The sequence below is a fragment of the Empidonax traillii genome, unplaced genomic scaffold (genome assembly GCF_003031625.1).
Source record: "Empidonax traillii isolate 1590-97213 ecotype Southwest subspecies unplaced genomic scaffold, ASM303162v1 scaffold29:size1973556, whole genome shotgun sequence".
Lineage (NCBI taxonomy): Eukaryota > Metazoa > Chordata > Aves > Passeriformes > Tyrannidae > Empidonax > Empidonax traillii.
The window spans coordinates 654,831-673,431 of record NW_020955222.1 but is presented as its reverse complement, the minus strand read 5'-3'; the positions used below and the strand labels follow the sequence as shown (position 1 = coordinate 673,431).

Genomic DNA, 18,601 nt, shown 5'->3' with positions numbered 1-18,601 from the left:
AAATGCCTGCCCCCCCCCCCCCCACACACACACACATCCTGTGCCCAGGCAGGTCTCCAGGCGCTAGGGACACCCGTGACCCCAGCCAGCCCAGACACCTGTCTTCCCTTGGGCTTGTCCCCTGCCATTGAGAATCACAGTACAATAGAATTAATTATGAAGAGGTTGGAATGGACCCTAACGATCATTTAGTCCCAACCTCCCTACCATGGGCAGGGACACCTCCCATTAGACCAGGTTGCTCAAGGCTTTATCAGACCTGGTCTTGAACATCACTAGGGTTGGGGCATCCACAACTTCCCTGGGCAACCTGTTCCAGTGTGTCACCACGCTCACAGTAAAGAGTTTCTTCCTAACATCTAACCTCAATTTCCCCACTTTCAGTGCGTACCCATAAAGAAGACAGTTTCACAACCAACGCTAGCATAAAATGTTTCTGGCACAAACGCGTGGCTGAAGGGGGATCTGTGCCTCAAACACGTCAACGGCTCCTCCCAGGTACTAGGCCGGCCCTCCGTAACAGCAGCTCCCGTCCTTCCCGCCTCCGCACAGTCCTCCCTCCACCTCTCCCTGTCCCTGATCCCGTCCCCTTCACTGCCCGCCCCTCCCACCGCCTCTTTCCGCCTCGGCCTTCGCGTTTCCTGCCGGGGCGGAGGACGTTTGTCCCTGCGGCGCCGCCGTCTCGCAGTGGCTGCGCTCGTAATCATGGCGGCGTCTCTCTCAATGTCAGCGGCCCTGAGGTGCCTCCTCGCCCAGCGCGGGGCGGCCACGGCCCGCCCGCCGCCGCTCAGGTAACGGCACCGCCACCGCCCCGCCGCCTGCACGGGGGCTCTGCGGCGCTCCGGTGCCCAGGGGGGCTCGAGGAGCCCGTCCCCGGCCTCGGGCTGCGCCGCGGCCGCACCAGCCGGAGGGGCTGCGCAAGGCCAGGCCGCGGGCGGGGGGCGGCCAGGCGGGCGAGGGGCAGAGCCTTCCTCCGCGTCTGTCCGTGTCTGGCCCTGCGTGTCCATGTCTGCCCGGGAGTGACCTTGCCTGTCCTTGCCGCCCGGCTCGCGATGACCGCCCGCCCAGTGTCCTTGCGGCGCCTGGAGGTCGAGGGCTGGTGACGCGGCTTCGTTGCCCAGGAGCCTCCTCTCGACAGCGGCCCTTCCCCGAGATTTGCACCCTACTGTCCTGTTCTGTCCCCTGCAGTCTTTTCTCTTCACCCCCTCCCCCAAATACATTACCTTTTTATGGGGGAGCATAGTTGCTTCTTCATTGATCTTCTAAAAATAGTGCTGGAAATAGCTGTATAATTTTTCATAGCTCATTGTTGTTTATTTCTTTAATGCAGAGATGTGTGTTAAAAGCCCAGTAGAAGACCTAACCTACAGTCGAAAATGCATGCATATGTTTCCTGCTGTACACCTTATAGATGATGATGATGATGATGACACCTTATAGGACTTAGGCTTCTGTAAGACTCCTTTCTGGTGGCGAGAAATAATGTAGTTTAATGCCATTATTGTGGTTTGGAGGGTTTGCTTTTCAGTGCTGCTCAGGTCTCTAAACACATAAAAGTTTATTTCAGTAATTTTTTGTAAAATCTGTGGGCATACATAGTATGTAGTAATACATACCTGTGTGTGTATATATAAACACAAAGAAAGCTATATGCACACATAGAGAAAGAAGAACTATAGCCATATTATTTTTTCACATTTATATGCTCTCATCGTCCCATTGGTTCCTTCTACCTTCTCTCTCTTTAAATGACACCTGTTTTATGGCACTGAAAGTTAGTTCTCCGTCTCCTAAATATGCTTTGGAATCTGTGAGTATGAATTTTGGAATTCTCTATGCTAATGTGGGAATGTACTGTTCATGTTCGGTTTCTTGTGTCTGCTCATCTTTTACTCCTCTGTGGTTTTGACAGAACAGTTGCCTATGCCACGTGGTAAATTGGGCCAGTCAAGTGATTCAGGTTAAAAATAATTCCGTTTGTTTGTTTGTTTTAAAGTTTTAGCACTCTATGATTGAAGTAGTTATTTCAGAAAAATAGTAGGGTGTAGCAGGGGTGGGTATGAACAGCATGGGAATGTGAGGTAGGAACTCTTAAGTAGGGATTTCTTTTTTGAAACAGTTCCTTAGGTTCCTTCCCTGCCACAGAGGGAGTAGAATAATTAGCATCCCTTAGTGCTTTCAGTAAGAGGAATGTTGAAGATATTCCAGGCCTGAGGGAGACTAGAATTTAGCTTCACATTGCATAGGAGAGTGGCCTTATCATAAATCAGCACATTTCTTGGAGAAGCAGGAGGGAAGAACATTATGAGTTTCTCTTACTTAAAGTTTTACACAGCTTTGCAGTCATTTCTTGTTGGAAGAGGAGAATAAAGTTTTTTGTGGAACAAGAAAAAGACATTTCAAAGTAAGGTATTTTTGGCACTGTGATGGAATGGTTGAGGCTGTCAGTCATTGCATAATTTTTGTAAAGTATTTATTTTCTTGATTAGGTAGGTATGAAACTTACATCTTTCCTCTTCTCATTTACTGTTTTGTATGAAAAGAATTCTTAACCAGCCTCTGTAGTCTCCCTTCTTGGGAGCGAGAGTCAATGTACATAATTACAGAAAAGGATTTAGGGCTCTACATTATAAATTCAAGATGTCTTCCTGTACTCAGAGTGAGGTAATAAAATTGGATGCAAGTGCATGGGAGAAAGCGCATCTCTTGCTTTTTTACTTTGTAGCGCTTTTTGAGAGCCACTGTTGGGTTTGTTTTCCTTTGTTACATACCATAACCTTTCTTTAAGAGCATGTAATCCCTCGTATTTTACCATAAATCTAGACAAATTTCAGTGTACAAATAGATGGCTCAAAGTTTGGCAGTTTGTAAGTCCCATTTCCAGCTTTTAGTGTTTCACATCTCCCAATCTCACACACTTGAATCTTACTCTACAAACCACTTCAGCTTATTTTCCAGTTATAATGATCAGTAAGTGTCCGTAAACTAGTGGTTCACAACATATCTTGCAATTGGATATATAGATTCTGAAAGAAAAACAATATTTCAGGAAAGTATTTTGACAGATACAGTTTGGTACAAGTTTAGCTTCTTTGTTTCGGAGTATATTTAAAGTATTTATCTACTTTATTATTGGCATAATCTGTGTATTTGTCAAACTGTAGAAAGAGTGTACTATACCAGTATGCTAGATGTAGGTCTTAAAGAAAATAAAGTAATTAAAAGCATTAGAATTACTAACAATAAAGATTATTGATGTTCTTAGGAAATGACTGAAGAAGATGTTGGAATTGTCAACTGTGAGGGCATTTGAATGATTCTTACATCGCTTCAGCAGTTTGCTTTTATTTACTTAGATTCAGAGTAAAGTTTGGTTGGTAAAACTTTAAGTTATAGTTTCATGTTATTTGCCTAAATTAGGTTATGAGGGGAATATAGTGTTTGAACATTGTAGGATTAAATTTTAAACCTTCAAGATACAGTTATATTTGCAGTGGTTTTTTCTTTTTTTCAGATTTTTGAACGTGAAACTTCTCATAGTTCTCCAGTTTTCAGAACTTCAATTAAATAATAATATAGCTACCCTCTGATTTTGAAAAGAATTCCCAAGGTCTCTTTCCAAGAGATATAACAGAGATTCTGTTCTGATTTCCACGAGCGATATCTGTGTTTAGAAATTTTATGGCATCTTCTAATAGTGATTTTTCAGCGCACGTTTAAGCACTTTAACATATGCATATCCAAGCTGCCTGCTGATTAGAAAGTGTTACTGGTAACACAACATGGGAATAAGTGTGTGGTCCAAAGCTAAGAGAATATGCAGCAACATTCTTTGTATTTTTGTGAAGTTCTGAGCGCCTGCTTTAAATCACTTATGCAGTGGTTACTGAGGCCCTCGTTTTATCTGGTGGTGAGCCTAGTAAACATCAGCAGGTGGCTTGAGCTCATTCAGAAAGTGGAAATGCATCCTTTGCTTAAGTCTCATTTTGAAGCTTTCATGGTCTAAGATCTATCAAGGTTTCAGGAGCTTGCAGTTATGTTGAACGCGCTCTCTGGAGTTTGACCTAAAAGACTGCCATATTTTCTTGCATTAGAAAATAAGGACAGGTGAAGCTGGGAAAAGAAACTTCAAACAAGTTTCTGTTGTCCTGGGAATCAGGTGTTTGTTTCAAAACCGCTAGCATTTCAGAGAAGCCCTTTATATTATAATATATAAATATTTGCAGTCAGAATATGGAGATATTAATTTCTGTTGCAGAAGGTGGAGTATTCTGTGTGTGCAGGTGTGATACCTGGCCATGTGCTCTCTACATTTCACGATAATGGATTTTTCATGTCACTTTTCAGATGGTTCTCTAAAATGTGTTACCTTCCTCTTGTAATTCTGTTTAAAGACTCTGAGTATAATAGCAAATGTTTTGCTAGTTCATCATAAATGGATACCTGAGGTTATGAAAGAAAATAATTATGGACACTTGTGTACTACAACGCCTGTTACTCAATTCATACTCAAGAAGCTGAGCTCAAGAAACTGAGGAAACATGGAATGCCATTTAAGTCTCAGTTTTCAGTTACTGTCTATTTGAGCAAGCTACCCCCACATTAAAAAAAAAAAGAACAAAAATAAAGGATTTATAAAACATGGAAAAAAATTAATTTTTTTATTTTGTCCTTTCCAGAAAAGTAGAGACGGTGTTTATTAACGTTTAAAGAAAAATTACTGCAAGATAACCAACTTCCTCTTTTGTGTTATTGTTTGTTTTGGTTTGGTTTTTTTTCCTTTCCTCGAATAATGTTGAGGTTTTTGTTGCATGTCCTTATCAAGGCATGCATTAAAACGGGACTTGGTAGACTTCTCAGAACTCCATCTGTGTAATACAGAGACCTGTATGAAGATGAAAAAACCTCTCACTGAACCTGGTTATTAGAAACTCAATTTGGCCAGTGTTAGTGCTAAGCGGTGTGAGATTTTTGTCAAGTTTGGAATAGGTAGCGTGTTGCACTTGTTGTACTACTTATTATTTCATCTATCTGTAATGCGTGTCTCCTACTTACATTACTCCACACAATATATGAGAGTGTGTGTGGCGTTGCCAGGTTCAGACACATCAGAAGTTTCAGTTTTCATTAATAAAAACCATAGTTCCGTAGAATTTAACTTTGTTAAAAAATAATTTCCACTGATAAATATTGTCTGCATAGAGTACCTGGAATAAAATAACACCAGGTGAGGAAGTTTTTTGCAGTCTTGCATTTGTGCATAAGTGGTGCTTATAGATAGTTTCATTTTGGTTATTCAGAGAGGAAAAAGACCTTTTAAAATACATATTTTGCTAGAATTTTACCATTTTATTTTGAATATCTATTTTGTTTTCAATACGTATCAGAGAAGCTACAGTGGATCACACTATCTTAAAGCACAATAGCACAACTCTAAACTGAAATCTGGAATGAAATTCCAGGGTGTTTTTGGACATGAAATTGTGTTGACATGGAGAGTTGGAGTAGGCTCAAGGTGAAAGATATGGAGAGACAAATGGACATAAACAAGCGGAGAAAAAGATGAAATCCACTGCAGTTTGTACACTTAATGAGCCTCAGTTTAAAAAACAAAACTGCAGGCAGCAACGAGTGTTTGTCTGATCTTGTAGACACCCTCAGGCAGTGGTTTTGGAGTAGGTGTTTCATATATCTAAGTGTTTAATTCATTTAAAATCCTTTCCCTTTGACTCTGTCCACACTGTTCATATAGGTTTTTTGTAGTAAAGAGAGGCTCTAGGAGCTAAATCTTGCACATTCCCAGTGGCTGAAAGCAGGATCAGTTGGTTACCTGTTGCAGTCACAGGTCCTTTGATGACAACCTAATGTCTGGCTCTTGAGAAGAAAGGACCTATTTCCCTATCAATTTTTCATACTTTGGGGGAGAAAAGAGAATATTTCTGACAAGTAGGATGATTTGAACCTTCTTACAGTCCTTTATGTAGGATCTTAGAAGTTGCTAATCCACCATGACTTGAATAGTTGCAACAGGACAACATACTTCTTATTCTGGGCTTTTGTGTTGTTCGTGGATATTCACCCTTATTAGAATGTCAGAGTGACTCTTAAATTTCCTGCTTTTGCCTTCTCTGTTTGGCATTATAGGAAGCAGGGCATAGGAGTGCTCCTTGTTTCCTTTGAAATGGAAAGAGCAAGCTTTGGAAGGCCCCCATGGAGTAACAAGAATATTGGATGTAGTGAAACAGGGGGGCAGTAGGATGTTGCTGTCAATGTGAATCCTGTCACAATGAAAAAGTGAAATAACATGTATTGTGTAGTTTAGTAGTGAGCTCAGATCAAGATCATTCTAGTTCTTAAAGGTCTATGGGATTCCTGTAATGTTGTGAAAGTTGAAGTACTTCAGTATTGATCTTTTGAGTTGAAGAGGACAGGTAGAAAGTTGTGCAAGTAAAGGGGGCAGAAAGGGAAAAGGATGGGACAGCTGAAGATTGAGAATGGGAGCAAGGAAGAGATGCACTGTTCTGGAGATGGCCATTTTTCTAATGTAATTATAGAGAAGTAAGTGGAGCAGGTATCATGACAGCAAAATGTTCCTGATAAAGCTTCTTAAATTGCTGTTAGCTACTGGACATACAACTTTGAGTGCCTTATTTTAATTACATTCAGTTCCTTCACTTTTGGGATTAGAAACCCAAAGAGGGAGGAATTACAGTCCCTTCAGCAAGTGAAGGTTTAACAGAGACAAACAGACAGATGTTTAAGGTATATTTCTGTTGAAAGATAACTACTAAATAAACAATGGGCTTGCTTCTCCACTAAAACATCTGTAAGTTCTTCTAACCAGCTCTGTGGGAACTAGTCATTGTGGGCTCAGAACTGTAGGTTGCTTACCTAAAGTTTCACATAATTTTAAAAGGCATTATTACATATGGTAACGATTTTTTATACTGATTTGAGAACCTAATAATCTTCGTTCTCCTTTGAAGATTTGAAGGGGAGTGGAGATACAAATAAAACCCCAAAACTGCACCAAAACAGAAAACAAACCCCCCAAAAAGCTTTGGAGGGTTGTGGTGAAGTTTGTTGCCAATAGTGTCCTAAAACAGAAGGACATAATACTTTCCCTCAGGGACTAAACTATTTTAAATAGATTCTGATACTGCGTTTGAAAATGATACTCTGTTTTCAAGACAGTCCACCAAACATTCTTTATGGAAAAGGCTTTCATGTTGATGTTTCCTAATGTCACATATTTAATATCTTGAAGTTTGAGAAATATACTTACAGAACTTGTTGCAGTGAGTTGAAACACATGTTTTGTCAAAGAAATAAATTAATAGTAAGATTGTGAAATGCCACGAGGATATGTGGGGAAGGGGAATTCAAATGCCAGCTGTCGATAGAAGTTCAAATCTGTGTTAGCAAAATAGTAAAATTTACTTTAGTGATGGAGGTTTAATATATACTGTTCATCAGGTTTAATTCATAGTGAAAAAATACTATTGTCTGGATTGTAAAAATTACCTTGATTTTGCCATAGTGTAGGTTTGAGCATTATGACTCAATTAGCATTGTTACTATCTGTATTTTATGAAAATTACTGTTTTAAGGGACTGAAATGCTGAGAGGCTTATACAGTTAGCAGGGAAGCATGAACCTGCTCCCAGATAATTTTAGGAAAAAAACAAGTTTAAGAAAAAATCTTCTTTTATACTAATAATTTCAGTAAATTTGTATAATCCTTAGGAGCTTAACATTTCATATGTTTTACCTATGTTTTTGTCCTCATGACGATACACTGGGTTTGGATAAGCTTTTAAAATTATTTTGTAAGCATTTGATTTGGAGCGTGTTAAAAAGTATACTTTCAAACTGTCTTAAGATCACATCATTTTTCTCATAAAAGATACTGCTAAGCTAGCAAGAGGCAAGCTGAACTGTTGACATTACCTTCTTTACAATGTGTATTTCCCTATTTCCTAAGAAATTAATGGCATTATTTCTGTCTAACTTACGAAGTGTTGTTGTTCTCTCCTAGCAGTGTAACAGTGTGTTTATGTACCATTTTGCCACTTTCTAGCTGCAGTAGTGTCTGTGTGAATCTTCCCTTGACCCATGGGTGATGCTGAAAAAGTAAATTAACTTTTGACTCAGTAAGACAGACTGTAGGCAGCTTCAGAATGTGTGTGGGCAAACAATTCTTTCAGCTGCTTATTTCTGTAGTATTAACATGAAAGATTTCATAAATGGGTCCTATTCATTTTTTTAAGAAATCAGATTTCATGTATTTTTATAAGATATTTGAAGCCTGTCTTTTGTGAATTTATATTCTATATGTGAATACTTCTGATAATGTCATTTGTAATGAGTATTGAAATAATCTTCAACTAAATGTGAGCAATGCTATTTGTATTGAATTCCAGACTAAAGTTTTGCTGCAGAGGATGGCTGTTTAATGTTTCATTTTTTCTATATCTTTCAGTAGCTTCAAAGGAAAAAGCCGAGAAAGCTCTTCACGCAGTAGCTCTGATTGTTCTGTCACGTACTCGAGAAGTACGTGCTGTGTAAGTTATAGGAAGGAGAATTCTGCAGCAGTGATGTTTTGTCATATGTCAGTGTTTGTGCCTACCAGAGAGAGATAAATAATCTGAATGTTGTTGTCTGAACTGGAATTCAAGAATAAGGTTTGCATTTGAAACACCAGTGTTGCCTTAAGAGAAGAGTGAGTAATTTCAAGACTAGTAGTATCCTTTCAGAGAGCTAACAGGTGCTTAGATAGTAAGATAGTAAGAGTATGAAAAGAAAGGAAGAACAGTACTAGTGGAGGAGAGGATCAGTGTATAAGTAAGAGTACAAAGGAGCGCACAAATAGGATAGCTAATGAGGTTATTTTAATTTTCAAAGGTGAGCTCTCAAAAATGCTGGTAAGATGCATTTACATTAAAAAATAATGGTAAATGGAAAGAAAAGTCATATAATTATTGAAAGACAAGGCACTCAAGTTTCTTTGAAAGTAGACTTAATTTATGGAACTTGATAGTTTCATTATATTACTCTTGTAACACAAAATAATTTGTCCTTCAAAAATTTAAAAAATTGTTGTCTTAAGACTGCAGATGCAGACTTTTTTCTTTTTTAGCTGGTGCCATGTAAATGCCATTGTAGCTTGCACTAGTATGTAGAGTAGAATTTAAAGTGTTGGTGTGATAACTGTTTTTAAAACTTCTGTTGGAAACACATGGGTTGCTTACATTTCAGCCAACTACCTGTTTTCATCTCAAAACAGTTGTATATTGTAGAAGATATTTAACCACACTGGCACCCACCACAACCTGTGTAGTTAGTATGTTTTTAAAACAAAGTAAGATTTAAAATTAGTCATTATAGAGAGACTATACAGAAATTAAGTCTTTTGCTTAAAGGTTGCACAGTAATGAGGCTGAAAAACAAGTAGACCTTGCAATATTGTATACACTGGGAAAAAAAAATCTGTATTTGATAGGAATTAATGTAGCAAAGTGTCAGGGAGCAGCATGGGCTGTCTGCTCCTGCAGGTAAGGCAAGCTGGGAGCTGAAGGTGACCACAGTAAGGACAGTGCCCTTACTAAGGAGGATAAGAGCCAGAGCCAGGCCTGGAGGTGGCTATGCTAATGATGTCACTTAGGCAAGGGTGGAAGACCCAGAGCTGAGCTTTTAAATGGAACTCCAGGGCCACAGATGGGATCACAGAGGTGCTGTGTGAGGTCCTGCGTGAGGCATTAACACCTGTTAGTGCCTTTAGCATCGTGATGTGTGGTCTGAGAGAGTTTGTCTTCAGACTGTTAATATTAACAGCATTTGAAAACTCAAATTATATTCTGCATATAACTCTGTAGTCAAAAGTGTATTGAAATATCATGGGGGTTGTTTCCCTCAGATGTATTAAAAAAGAAGTTGGAAATATGTCAGCAAAAGAATAATGTGGACAGAAGGGTCAAGTGATGTGATTAAGGTGTGTGGCATAATGGAGAGTAGCTAAGGTACATGATAACTGCGGAATGACAACAGTTCAAAGGGGAATTGAGGACAAAAGCTGATGTCAGAAAGGAAATGGAAGAGTAAGGTGGCTGAGACAAGGCAAAGTTCACAAATCAAGTGCCAATAAAATCATACACAATACATACATATTAGCTACATTTTCTCATTCTCATCCAGAACAACTGGCAAGAGCATACAGTTCTGAAAAGTGACCCTCTGTATGTCGCATTCCATTTGTGAACATTTGTCTGTCTCTAAGTGGCTTGTACTACTATCATAAATTAATATATATCTCATAAAAACAGTTTGTCGTAGTGGCCCACCAGCCTACTAGCCAAATAGCTTATTTGACTTTTGTGAACCCTTATAAACCAAGATGTAGTTGCTCAGAAAAACTTTACATGATTCTTTTTTGTGCTGTAGTTTACAGCTCAAATGTTTGAAAGCATTAAATAAGAAAGAAGTTGCCTTTTTATATATGCCATGTTTTACAGACCTTGTATTATTAGAATAAGAATTAATTAAGCTTCTAAGTGCAGTCAAATGAAAAGGCTAAATCAGTAGGAAAGGACAGGGAGGAAATACAGGAGGACCATGCTATGCCGGAAATCAGTTGGCAAACACAGAGGAATCTTTACTCCCTTTTTTTGTTAATTTTACATGATTCAAAGGCTCTTTTTCAAAATGCGCAAACTAAGACAGAGGTGGGTTGTGGAACATTAGTTTCATTCCTCACAGTTTTGAAATTAAACCCTTTGACTTTTGTTGTTCTTTTTATAAAGAGCACATTTTTTAGTTTTGTCAAGTTATATGGATGCCTGAACGTGTATGTGTGGGGAGTTTGACATTTAGAAAGCACAAACAGGGCAAATGTGTCACCTGTATATTATATCTTTAATCCCTATATAACTTTTCTCTCTTCTTTTTAACTTTATTAGGCTTTCTAACTAGAGAATGTAAAATTCAGTTGATAGTTGATATGGGCTGTGCAACATTTCTAGCATTATTTGTGTTCCAGCTGACTTGCCTGTAAGAGGCTGGTTCTTGGGGAGCCTACTGCTCTCAGGTTGTGAACTGAAGTTAATTCCTAAGATTAGGTCTTCTGGTTAGGAGAGTAGCATATAATGAAATGGTTTTTCAGCAAGTGTATAAATGGCAGTAGTTGAGAGCTCCTGTCACCTGAGAGCAGTTGGATGGCATAGAAATTATGTATTCTATTGCTGAAAAAGTGTTATATCAGATCACCTTTCATAATGAGTTTTATGATTTCTACAAAAAACCCACTTAAATAATTTTGGGTTATTTTACTCTTAACATTTTAAACTCCTCTCTCAAAAGTATTTCTAGTCTGTTTGCTGTTATCTGTCAGAGACCACTGGCATACTCGGAGTCATGTGCATTTGAGAGTCTAGGAGCACTGGCATGACTTTTTCCAGATGTTTAGTTGTAAATAATGACTCGGTTTGTGTCCAGGCATATTGAGAAATGCTTTAATATTAGCCAGGGACTTGCACAGAACTGTTTTTTTCAGGATGTGCAACTGTCACTTGCCACTGTGCTGACTTGAACCCAAGCTAGCTCTGTGAGTTTTTGCATGAACTGTTCCTCAGCTCAAGCTGTTTTCATTGTGTGTATGCTTATACTCAGAGACATGGTGGAGACACCTGTATAACTCTGCAGGAGTAGGTTAAGCCTGCCTTTGTCTACTGTCTGCCTGATGTGGAGCCTTCTGAAGGGCTGGTCTTTGTTGTGTGCTCAGTGGTGTCTGCTCAGTTGACTGGCTGCTCAAATGGGCCCTGTCTGAGTTGGGGATAGTGCGCTCTTGTTATTAACCTAACCTTTCTTATTACTTGACTGCAAGAAAGCTGGTTAAATGAGGAAAACTGATGGTGGGCAAATCAAGTCATGTCTTAACAAAGCTGACTTGTGTCCTGGGGGCTTCAGTGGAGTCCTGAAGTGACTACAGTGTTCTGGTGCTGGGGTAGTTCTGGAAGGAACATGTCTGTCTTTGCGTTGTGCAGTGAGTCAGCTGATACTCTGAATATAGATAGGTCAGTAGCATTTTCTCAACTGCGGGATAATTGAAGTAGAATCTAAAATAACTGAAATTTGATTTTTTGCTACGTAATGAAGGATTTACTAGCTGAAAATTTAACTAATTTCAAAGAATCCTAGAGTAGCCTGACTTGGACCCACAAGGATCACTGAGTACAGCTCCTGGCCCTGCACTGGACAACCCCAAGAATTGCACCATGTGCCTGAGAGCATTGTCCAAACACTTCTTGAACTCTGTCAGGCTTAGTGCTGTGACCACTTCCCTGGGGAGCCTGTTCCAGTACCCAGCTGCCCTCTAGGTGGTCTAAACCTCCCCTTACACAACTTGAGGCCATTCCCTTGGGTCCTGTCACTAGTCACGAGGGAGAAGAGATCAGTGTCTACCCACCCCCCCTCTTCCTCTTCCAAGGAAGTTGTTGACTTCAATGAGGTCGGCCCTCGGTGTCCTCCAGGTTGGATCAGCTGCTCCTCATACAGCTTCCCTCCAGACCCTTCATCATCCTCATTGCCCTCCCTTGGACACTCTCTAATAGCTTAATGTCTTTTATATTGTGGTGCCCAAAACTCACACAGTATTCAAGGTGAGGCTGCCCCAGTGCAGAGCAGAGCGGGACAATCCCCTCCCTTGACCGGCTGGAGATGCTTTTTTCCCTGATGTCGCCTCAGACATGGTTGGCCCTCCTTGTTGCCAGGGCACTGCTGACTCATATTCATTGACCAGGATCCCCAGTTTCCTTTCTGCAGTGCTGCCTCTCCTTCCTCAATCTGTTTGCCCATCCAGGGTTGCCCCTTCCAGGTGCAGAATCCAGCACTTGTCCTTGTCAAACTTCATTTGGTTGGTGATTGCCCATCTCTCTGTTTGTCAGGATCTTTTGGTGCAGCCTCTCTGTCTTTGAGGGAGTCAGCAGCTCCTCTCAATTTAGTATCATTGTCAGACTTGCTTAGTATCCCTTCCAGTCCTGCATCCAAGTCATTTAGGAAGATGTTGAGGAGCACTGGGCCCAAGATGGAGCCCTGTGGAACCCCACTACTAACAGGTCACCAGTCTGATGTCACCCCATTCACTGTTACCTTCTGTGCCTGATCCACGAGCCGATTGCTTACCCACCACGTGATGTGTTTATCCAGCTGTATGTTGGACATTTTGTCCAGAAGGATCCTGTCAGAGAGAGTATCAAAAGTTTTACTGAGATGCAAAAAGATTACATCAACTGGCTTCTCATTAACTGGTTAATTATAGTTACATTCCATAGAAGGAAACTGAGAAGCAAGACTGTTCCCTCATGAAGACGTGCTGACTGTGACTGATGGCTATGTTGTTCTTCAGGTGTTTTTCAATAACTCTCAGAATAATCTTCTCTGTAGTTTTACCAGGCACTAAAGTGAGACTGGCAGGCCTGTAGTTTAATGTTTATAAAGGCAGGTGAGCTTAGCATTTAGCTTTGAAGATGCACACTATAAGTTCCAAATCACAAGTCAAATGCTTATTTTTGTGTTTATTCAGTATATTTATGTAACGATTGTTTCTTTTCAGAAGTTGTGCCTAACAGAAAAGCGTAGTCAGTTGTCGCCCTGTTTTTCAAATACATGCCTGGGAAAAAGGAAAAAAAAATATATTTCATATGAACTTTTTAGCAAGTAGAAGCAGTGTTTATATGTTTGTATTTCCATTTTGGTCATTTTTACCACTTAATACAGAAATTTCAGTAGTTTAGCTTAAATGGTATTGCTTTTATCTATTCAGAAATATAATTTACTATGTTTATAATTTAACATTTTATAGGCAAAGGAAGAAGTGTGATTAGCCAATAGTATGAAAGTATTTATTAATGAGGAACTTATTTTTCCCCCAACTACAAAAGTTACTCGTGCAGTTCCTACTACAAAAAAGAACTACATGGTTTCCACAGGCAGTGTTTGGCATTATATTCCATATTTTGCTTCTGTTGGGATGTAGTAAGACTAGTAAATGAATCTGGGTAACAATAAAACACTGTGGACTCTGTTAAGTCATTATCACTTGAATTACGATAGTGAATTTAATACCAAGGAGTGTTATCCCATTGTGTTTGAATTCATCTCTCACAAATTCTACTTTACAAGCTGTTTTTATAAAAATATATTATATTGGGGCTGAATACTGTGATCTGTTCTATATTCAACATTGTGTAACAAGCAGTCATTAATGCCTGTGTTTTGTGTGTAAGAGCTTTATACTGATTTGGTTTTAATCACAGTGTATGACTAAGTTGAAGGCTGTGGAAGTTGAGCTGGTAGTTTCTATTTCTTTTTGTCCAGAACTTAATGGTTTTATGGTGGCTATACATTGTGGAGCTTACATTATTCCTTATAAATGCGATGATGTTAAAAAAGGCTCGTTTCATAGAAATTATTATCTATTCAATGTAGTGAATGATTCATTGTGGTTTCTGCTGCTGGATATATGTATATTCACACTTCCTGGTGCCCTGGTCATTCAGTATCGGAATACTTAAAACACCATTTAGACTTCTTGATGACTATCGTGATCTTTCATGTGGCACATGAAGCTTCCTTCAAGTCTTTGTTTCACCTGTATATTGTCATCTGATTACCTGTTTTGTGATACCTGGTTTAACATATCTCCAGCAGTTGACCAAAAGGGGGTGCTAATAGATCAAACAGTCAGATGTGTTGCATAAAGAGGTTAAGGAGATGTTTTTGTGCAGTGGATCAAGTCCCAGCTACCTGAATTTTATCACGTAAATACCAGTTTTCACATGTGGGTGTTGTGTAACATTCCGATCACAGCATTGCTCTCCATGGAAGGGAAATTCATGCTGTGTTACATGGCAACTTCTTAACCCCCCATGTGGGGGTTAAGCATGGGTTATTTAGCAGATATTTAAGATGTTCGAATTTGTTGAATTTTAGAGATTGAATACAAATACCTAGAACTACCACATTATATGTTCTACTCAGATGTCTTAATATCCTTTATTACAAAAGACATCTGCTGTCCATTTTTTTACTGTTTGGTTTCTTCTGTTCTACATAACTGGATAATGGCATCAGTAGAGCTGGGGCCTCTAGTGTAAGAAGGAAAGAGGAGACCTAAGTAGGTTTCCTGCAACAAGGAACTCTGTGTCCTTATCTCACAGTGGGAAAAGATGGTTGAGAGACCTGATACTGGTATGGATATTGTAGTTCTCTTGCAGAGCCAGAGAACTACGAATGGCTTCTCACAGAACCTGTTCATTTGTGTAGCAGAGATGTGGAACCCTTTGTGACTTGGCTGGAACAGCAGATAATGGTGGAAGGGGAGTATACATTTCTTGTGGAAGACATGTGGTTAGATGATCACAGCCATTTGTTTTTCCAGGATACATGATACCTATAGAAAATTTTGAACTCTACAAATACACATTTTCACTAGTAGTCCTCATTAATTCATTCCATGTTACTGAGCTGATGTAAAAGTTTACAAGTATTTAATAAGAAGACTGGGTAATGTAGTCTTTGCCAAATTTCTATTCCTGTCTTCTCTACACATAAAAGGCATTTAAATTTATTGTGAGACTCTAAAATAACAAATGGTAGCTGTAACTCATTCTAGATGCAATACTCAGTTCTGTTATGCCGCTGTAAAGAACTGTGCACTGTGGAAGAAAGTTTCTTTAACCTTTTAAAAATCCCTAACACTCAAACACAGAAATATTAAAGCATATTGTTTTGTTGTACATATTGAAGCAGAGTTCATGCTGAACTGATCAGATTGATGGTAAAGACAAAATTTTGTCATACAACATTACAGTTTAAGTGAACTTTAAAAATTAGCATAATAAAATAATAAAAGGTTTAAATCTAATTGTACTTTATTGATTTAGATTGCATATTCATTTAATTTGAAGGTAGAATAGGTGTTGTAAAGTTTATACAGTTTCTAAGGGGAAACTTAATACTTGCCATGGTGGGAATCTGAGAAGAGCGGATTGATTGTGTGAAAGAGGTCCATTTTCTGCTTCTCTCCTCATTTAAGTGTTTGACATTAGGAACAAACTTGAAATGAAGACTGTTGAAAATTAAACATTCTGGGAATCAGGCAACAGTTTCTAGTGACTTTCAAATAGTAGGATTTCAATTAACACGATATTTCAGAGCTGCTGGTACTTTCCAAACTCCAGATTACTTTCCTGTGAGAGATGCAACAAGTGGAAGAATAACAGCCTGTTATCTTCAAAGCAAAACTGGTATTGAATGTATTTTCACATGGAGGTCTCTCTTTCACTAACTTAAGAATCACTTTCCTGGTCTAGTCCAAAAGTCAATTTTCAATCACTTTTCAATTAGGAAGTCCTAAAAGAAAGTACGTTCCTTCCAATTCACTGCAACCCAGGAGTAGATGACGACTTAGGTTAGTAATCTGTCCACATGTTTTTGAAGAAGAGCTAAACCATCATGGGGAGCTGCAAGGTGGTATGCCTTGAAAATTACCCCAATTAAGAGAGACAACTTGTGCAAAAAAATCAGCTCCTCCTGTATAAAGTGTGGAGGTGTCTCAGAAAGAACTTCTGCCCACCTTTAATCTGGTGGGGGTTTTACTCTGCTCTTCCTATTAACTATAAAGGTACTAGTAAAAACAATGTCAAATGACATAATACTGAGTGGAAATAATTGTGGAAGGGCATGGCATTTATACTTCTCAAAGCTGATCCATGCTTTTCCAATTTAAGAAAAAAAACAAGCAACCCCCACTCAGCCATATTCAGATTGAATTTTGTTCCAAATTGAACTTATATTACAAGAAAAAGTATGATTTTGATCAACCTTATTACAGTCCTTGGGTACCCAAATCTTTACATATTGATCAGACCTTTTCACAGAGCAAGGGTCAGAGAACTTCTTGATTCATAGTCTAGATTACTTTTCTTTACAGGAGGGATTAATTAAATTGCATAATCCAATGTCCTTCTTTTGACATATGTTAAGTAGTGTAGTGAACACTGTATCACGTCAAGTTCCAGAAAACCTGCAGAATACTACTTTGATACTAAAAGCTACTGAAGCGGGGAAGAAACTGATTTTCCTATTACAATTTTTTTTGCCTTATTTAAGGTTGGACATTTTGTGGCTTCAGCTACTTAGGACTGGAACACAAGTGTAATGCTGTTCAGAACATTACTCTTAGGATAACTTCTCTCTTGGTCTGTTATTTCGTAAGAACTAGGCTTTTATCCTAGAACTCTGGTATCTGTCTATTCTGTTTTTATGCTCTATTATTTTATATGCACAAATTAAAAAATAGTAGCTCTTTTGAACCAGAAGCTCTCTGGTAGAGAGCTTTTTGAGGTAGTGGAGTAGTTACCTTTGATATTTATTAAATTGTTTTCCTTCCTTGCCCTTGAAAACTTCTTGTGGTTGTTCAAGCAAACTAATCTTCCAGACAGATTTTGTCACTCTAAATAGTAACAGATATGTCTGTCTGTGTCAGATTCTATAAACTTTTGGTGATTCTATAAACTTTGTGCTTTGGAGAACTTTTGAAGTTGTTGGCAGATGAAAGGTAATTTAATAGAGTATAATCTGCATTAGAAGTATAGATTCAATATTACTGAACTTTGTTCGGTTGCTTAGTTTTATAAGATTCTTGTGTTGTATAGATGACTTGCTGCTTGCATTTTGGTTTCTCACTTGTTTAAAATGACCTTAATTAGAAATGAAACGCACTATTGTCTACTTAGATTTCTTCAAGGGTTTTGATATTGGTTTCTCACAGCCTCCTCCCAGAAAAACTGGTGTGTTACAGTCTAACAAAGTGGTCCATGCAGTGGGTGGGGAACTGGTTGACAGGCAGGACCCAGAGGGTGATGGTACAACTCTCATTTATCATGCTGGCAACCTGTCAAAAGTGATGCCCCCAGGGATCAGTACTGGGCCCAGCACTGTTTGATATCATCATAGGTGATCTGTATGGTGGGATCAAGTGTACCCTCATAAAGTTTGCTGAAGATACCAAACTGAGTGGGGAAGTAGACACTTTGTAAAGGGGACTCGCCTTGCAGGAAGACCTGGACAGGCTGGAAGAGTGGGCCAACAAGATCCTTATGAACTTCCAAAAGGGCAAGTTGTTGTCCTTGCAACCTGGGAAATCCTAACCCAGGAGTGCAGCATAGTCTGGATTCTATGTGACTGGGGAGCAGCTCTGGGGAAAGGGACCTGGGCATCCAGGAGGAAAACAAACTCAGTGTGAGTGATCAGTTGCTACCCAGCAAAGAAAGGCAACAGACTGCAGGGTTGCATCAATGAGGGCATTACCACCAGAGATGAAGAAGTTATTATCCCAGTCTTTTCAGCACTGGTCAGGCTACAGCTGGAATACTGTATGGAGAGGCTAGATAGAGAAGGTCCAGAGAAGGGCCGCAAAGCTGACCAAAGGACCAGGAATCCTGCTGTCTGACAAAAGGCTGAGAGGAGTGGGTTTGTTCAGTCTTGAAAAGAGTAGGCTTAAGGGAGACATTATCACCATGTTCCAGTATTTAAAGAATCGTTA

The 18,601-nt window shown here is 39.3% G+C and overlaps 1 protein-coding gene across 2 annotated transcripts in view; it reads left to right on the top strand.

Moving 5' to 3' along the window:
• The first annotated feature begins 665 nt into the window (after positions 1-665).
• The window catches only part of NDUFS4 (NADH:ubiquinone oxidoreductase subunit S4), a 47,095-nt gene continuing 29,159 nt past the window's right edge, over positions 666-18,601 (top strand). The window contains exon 1 of one of the 2 annotated variants that reach the window (XM_027910388.1): positions 666-791. In XM_027910388.1, coding sequence (XP_027766189.1) covers positions 706-791 — 86 coding nt within the window. In that variant the 5' untranslated portion in view covers positions 666-705. Of the gene's footprint in view, positions 792-14,751; positions 14,814-18,601 lie in introns of those variants that run through there. The other variant, XM_027910396.1, reaches the window with a different exon arrangement.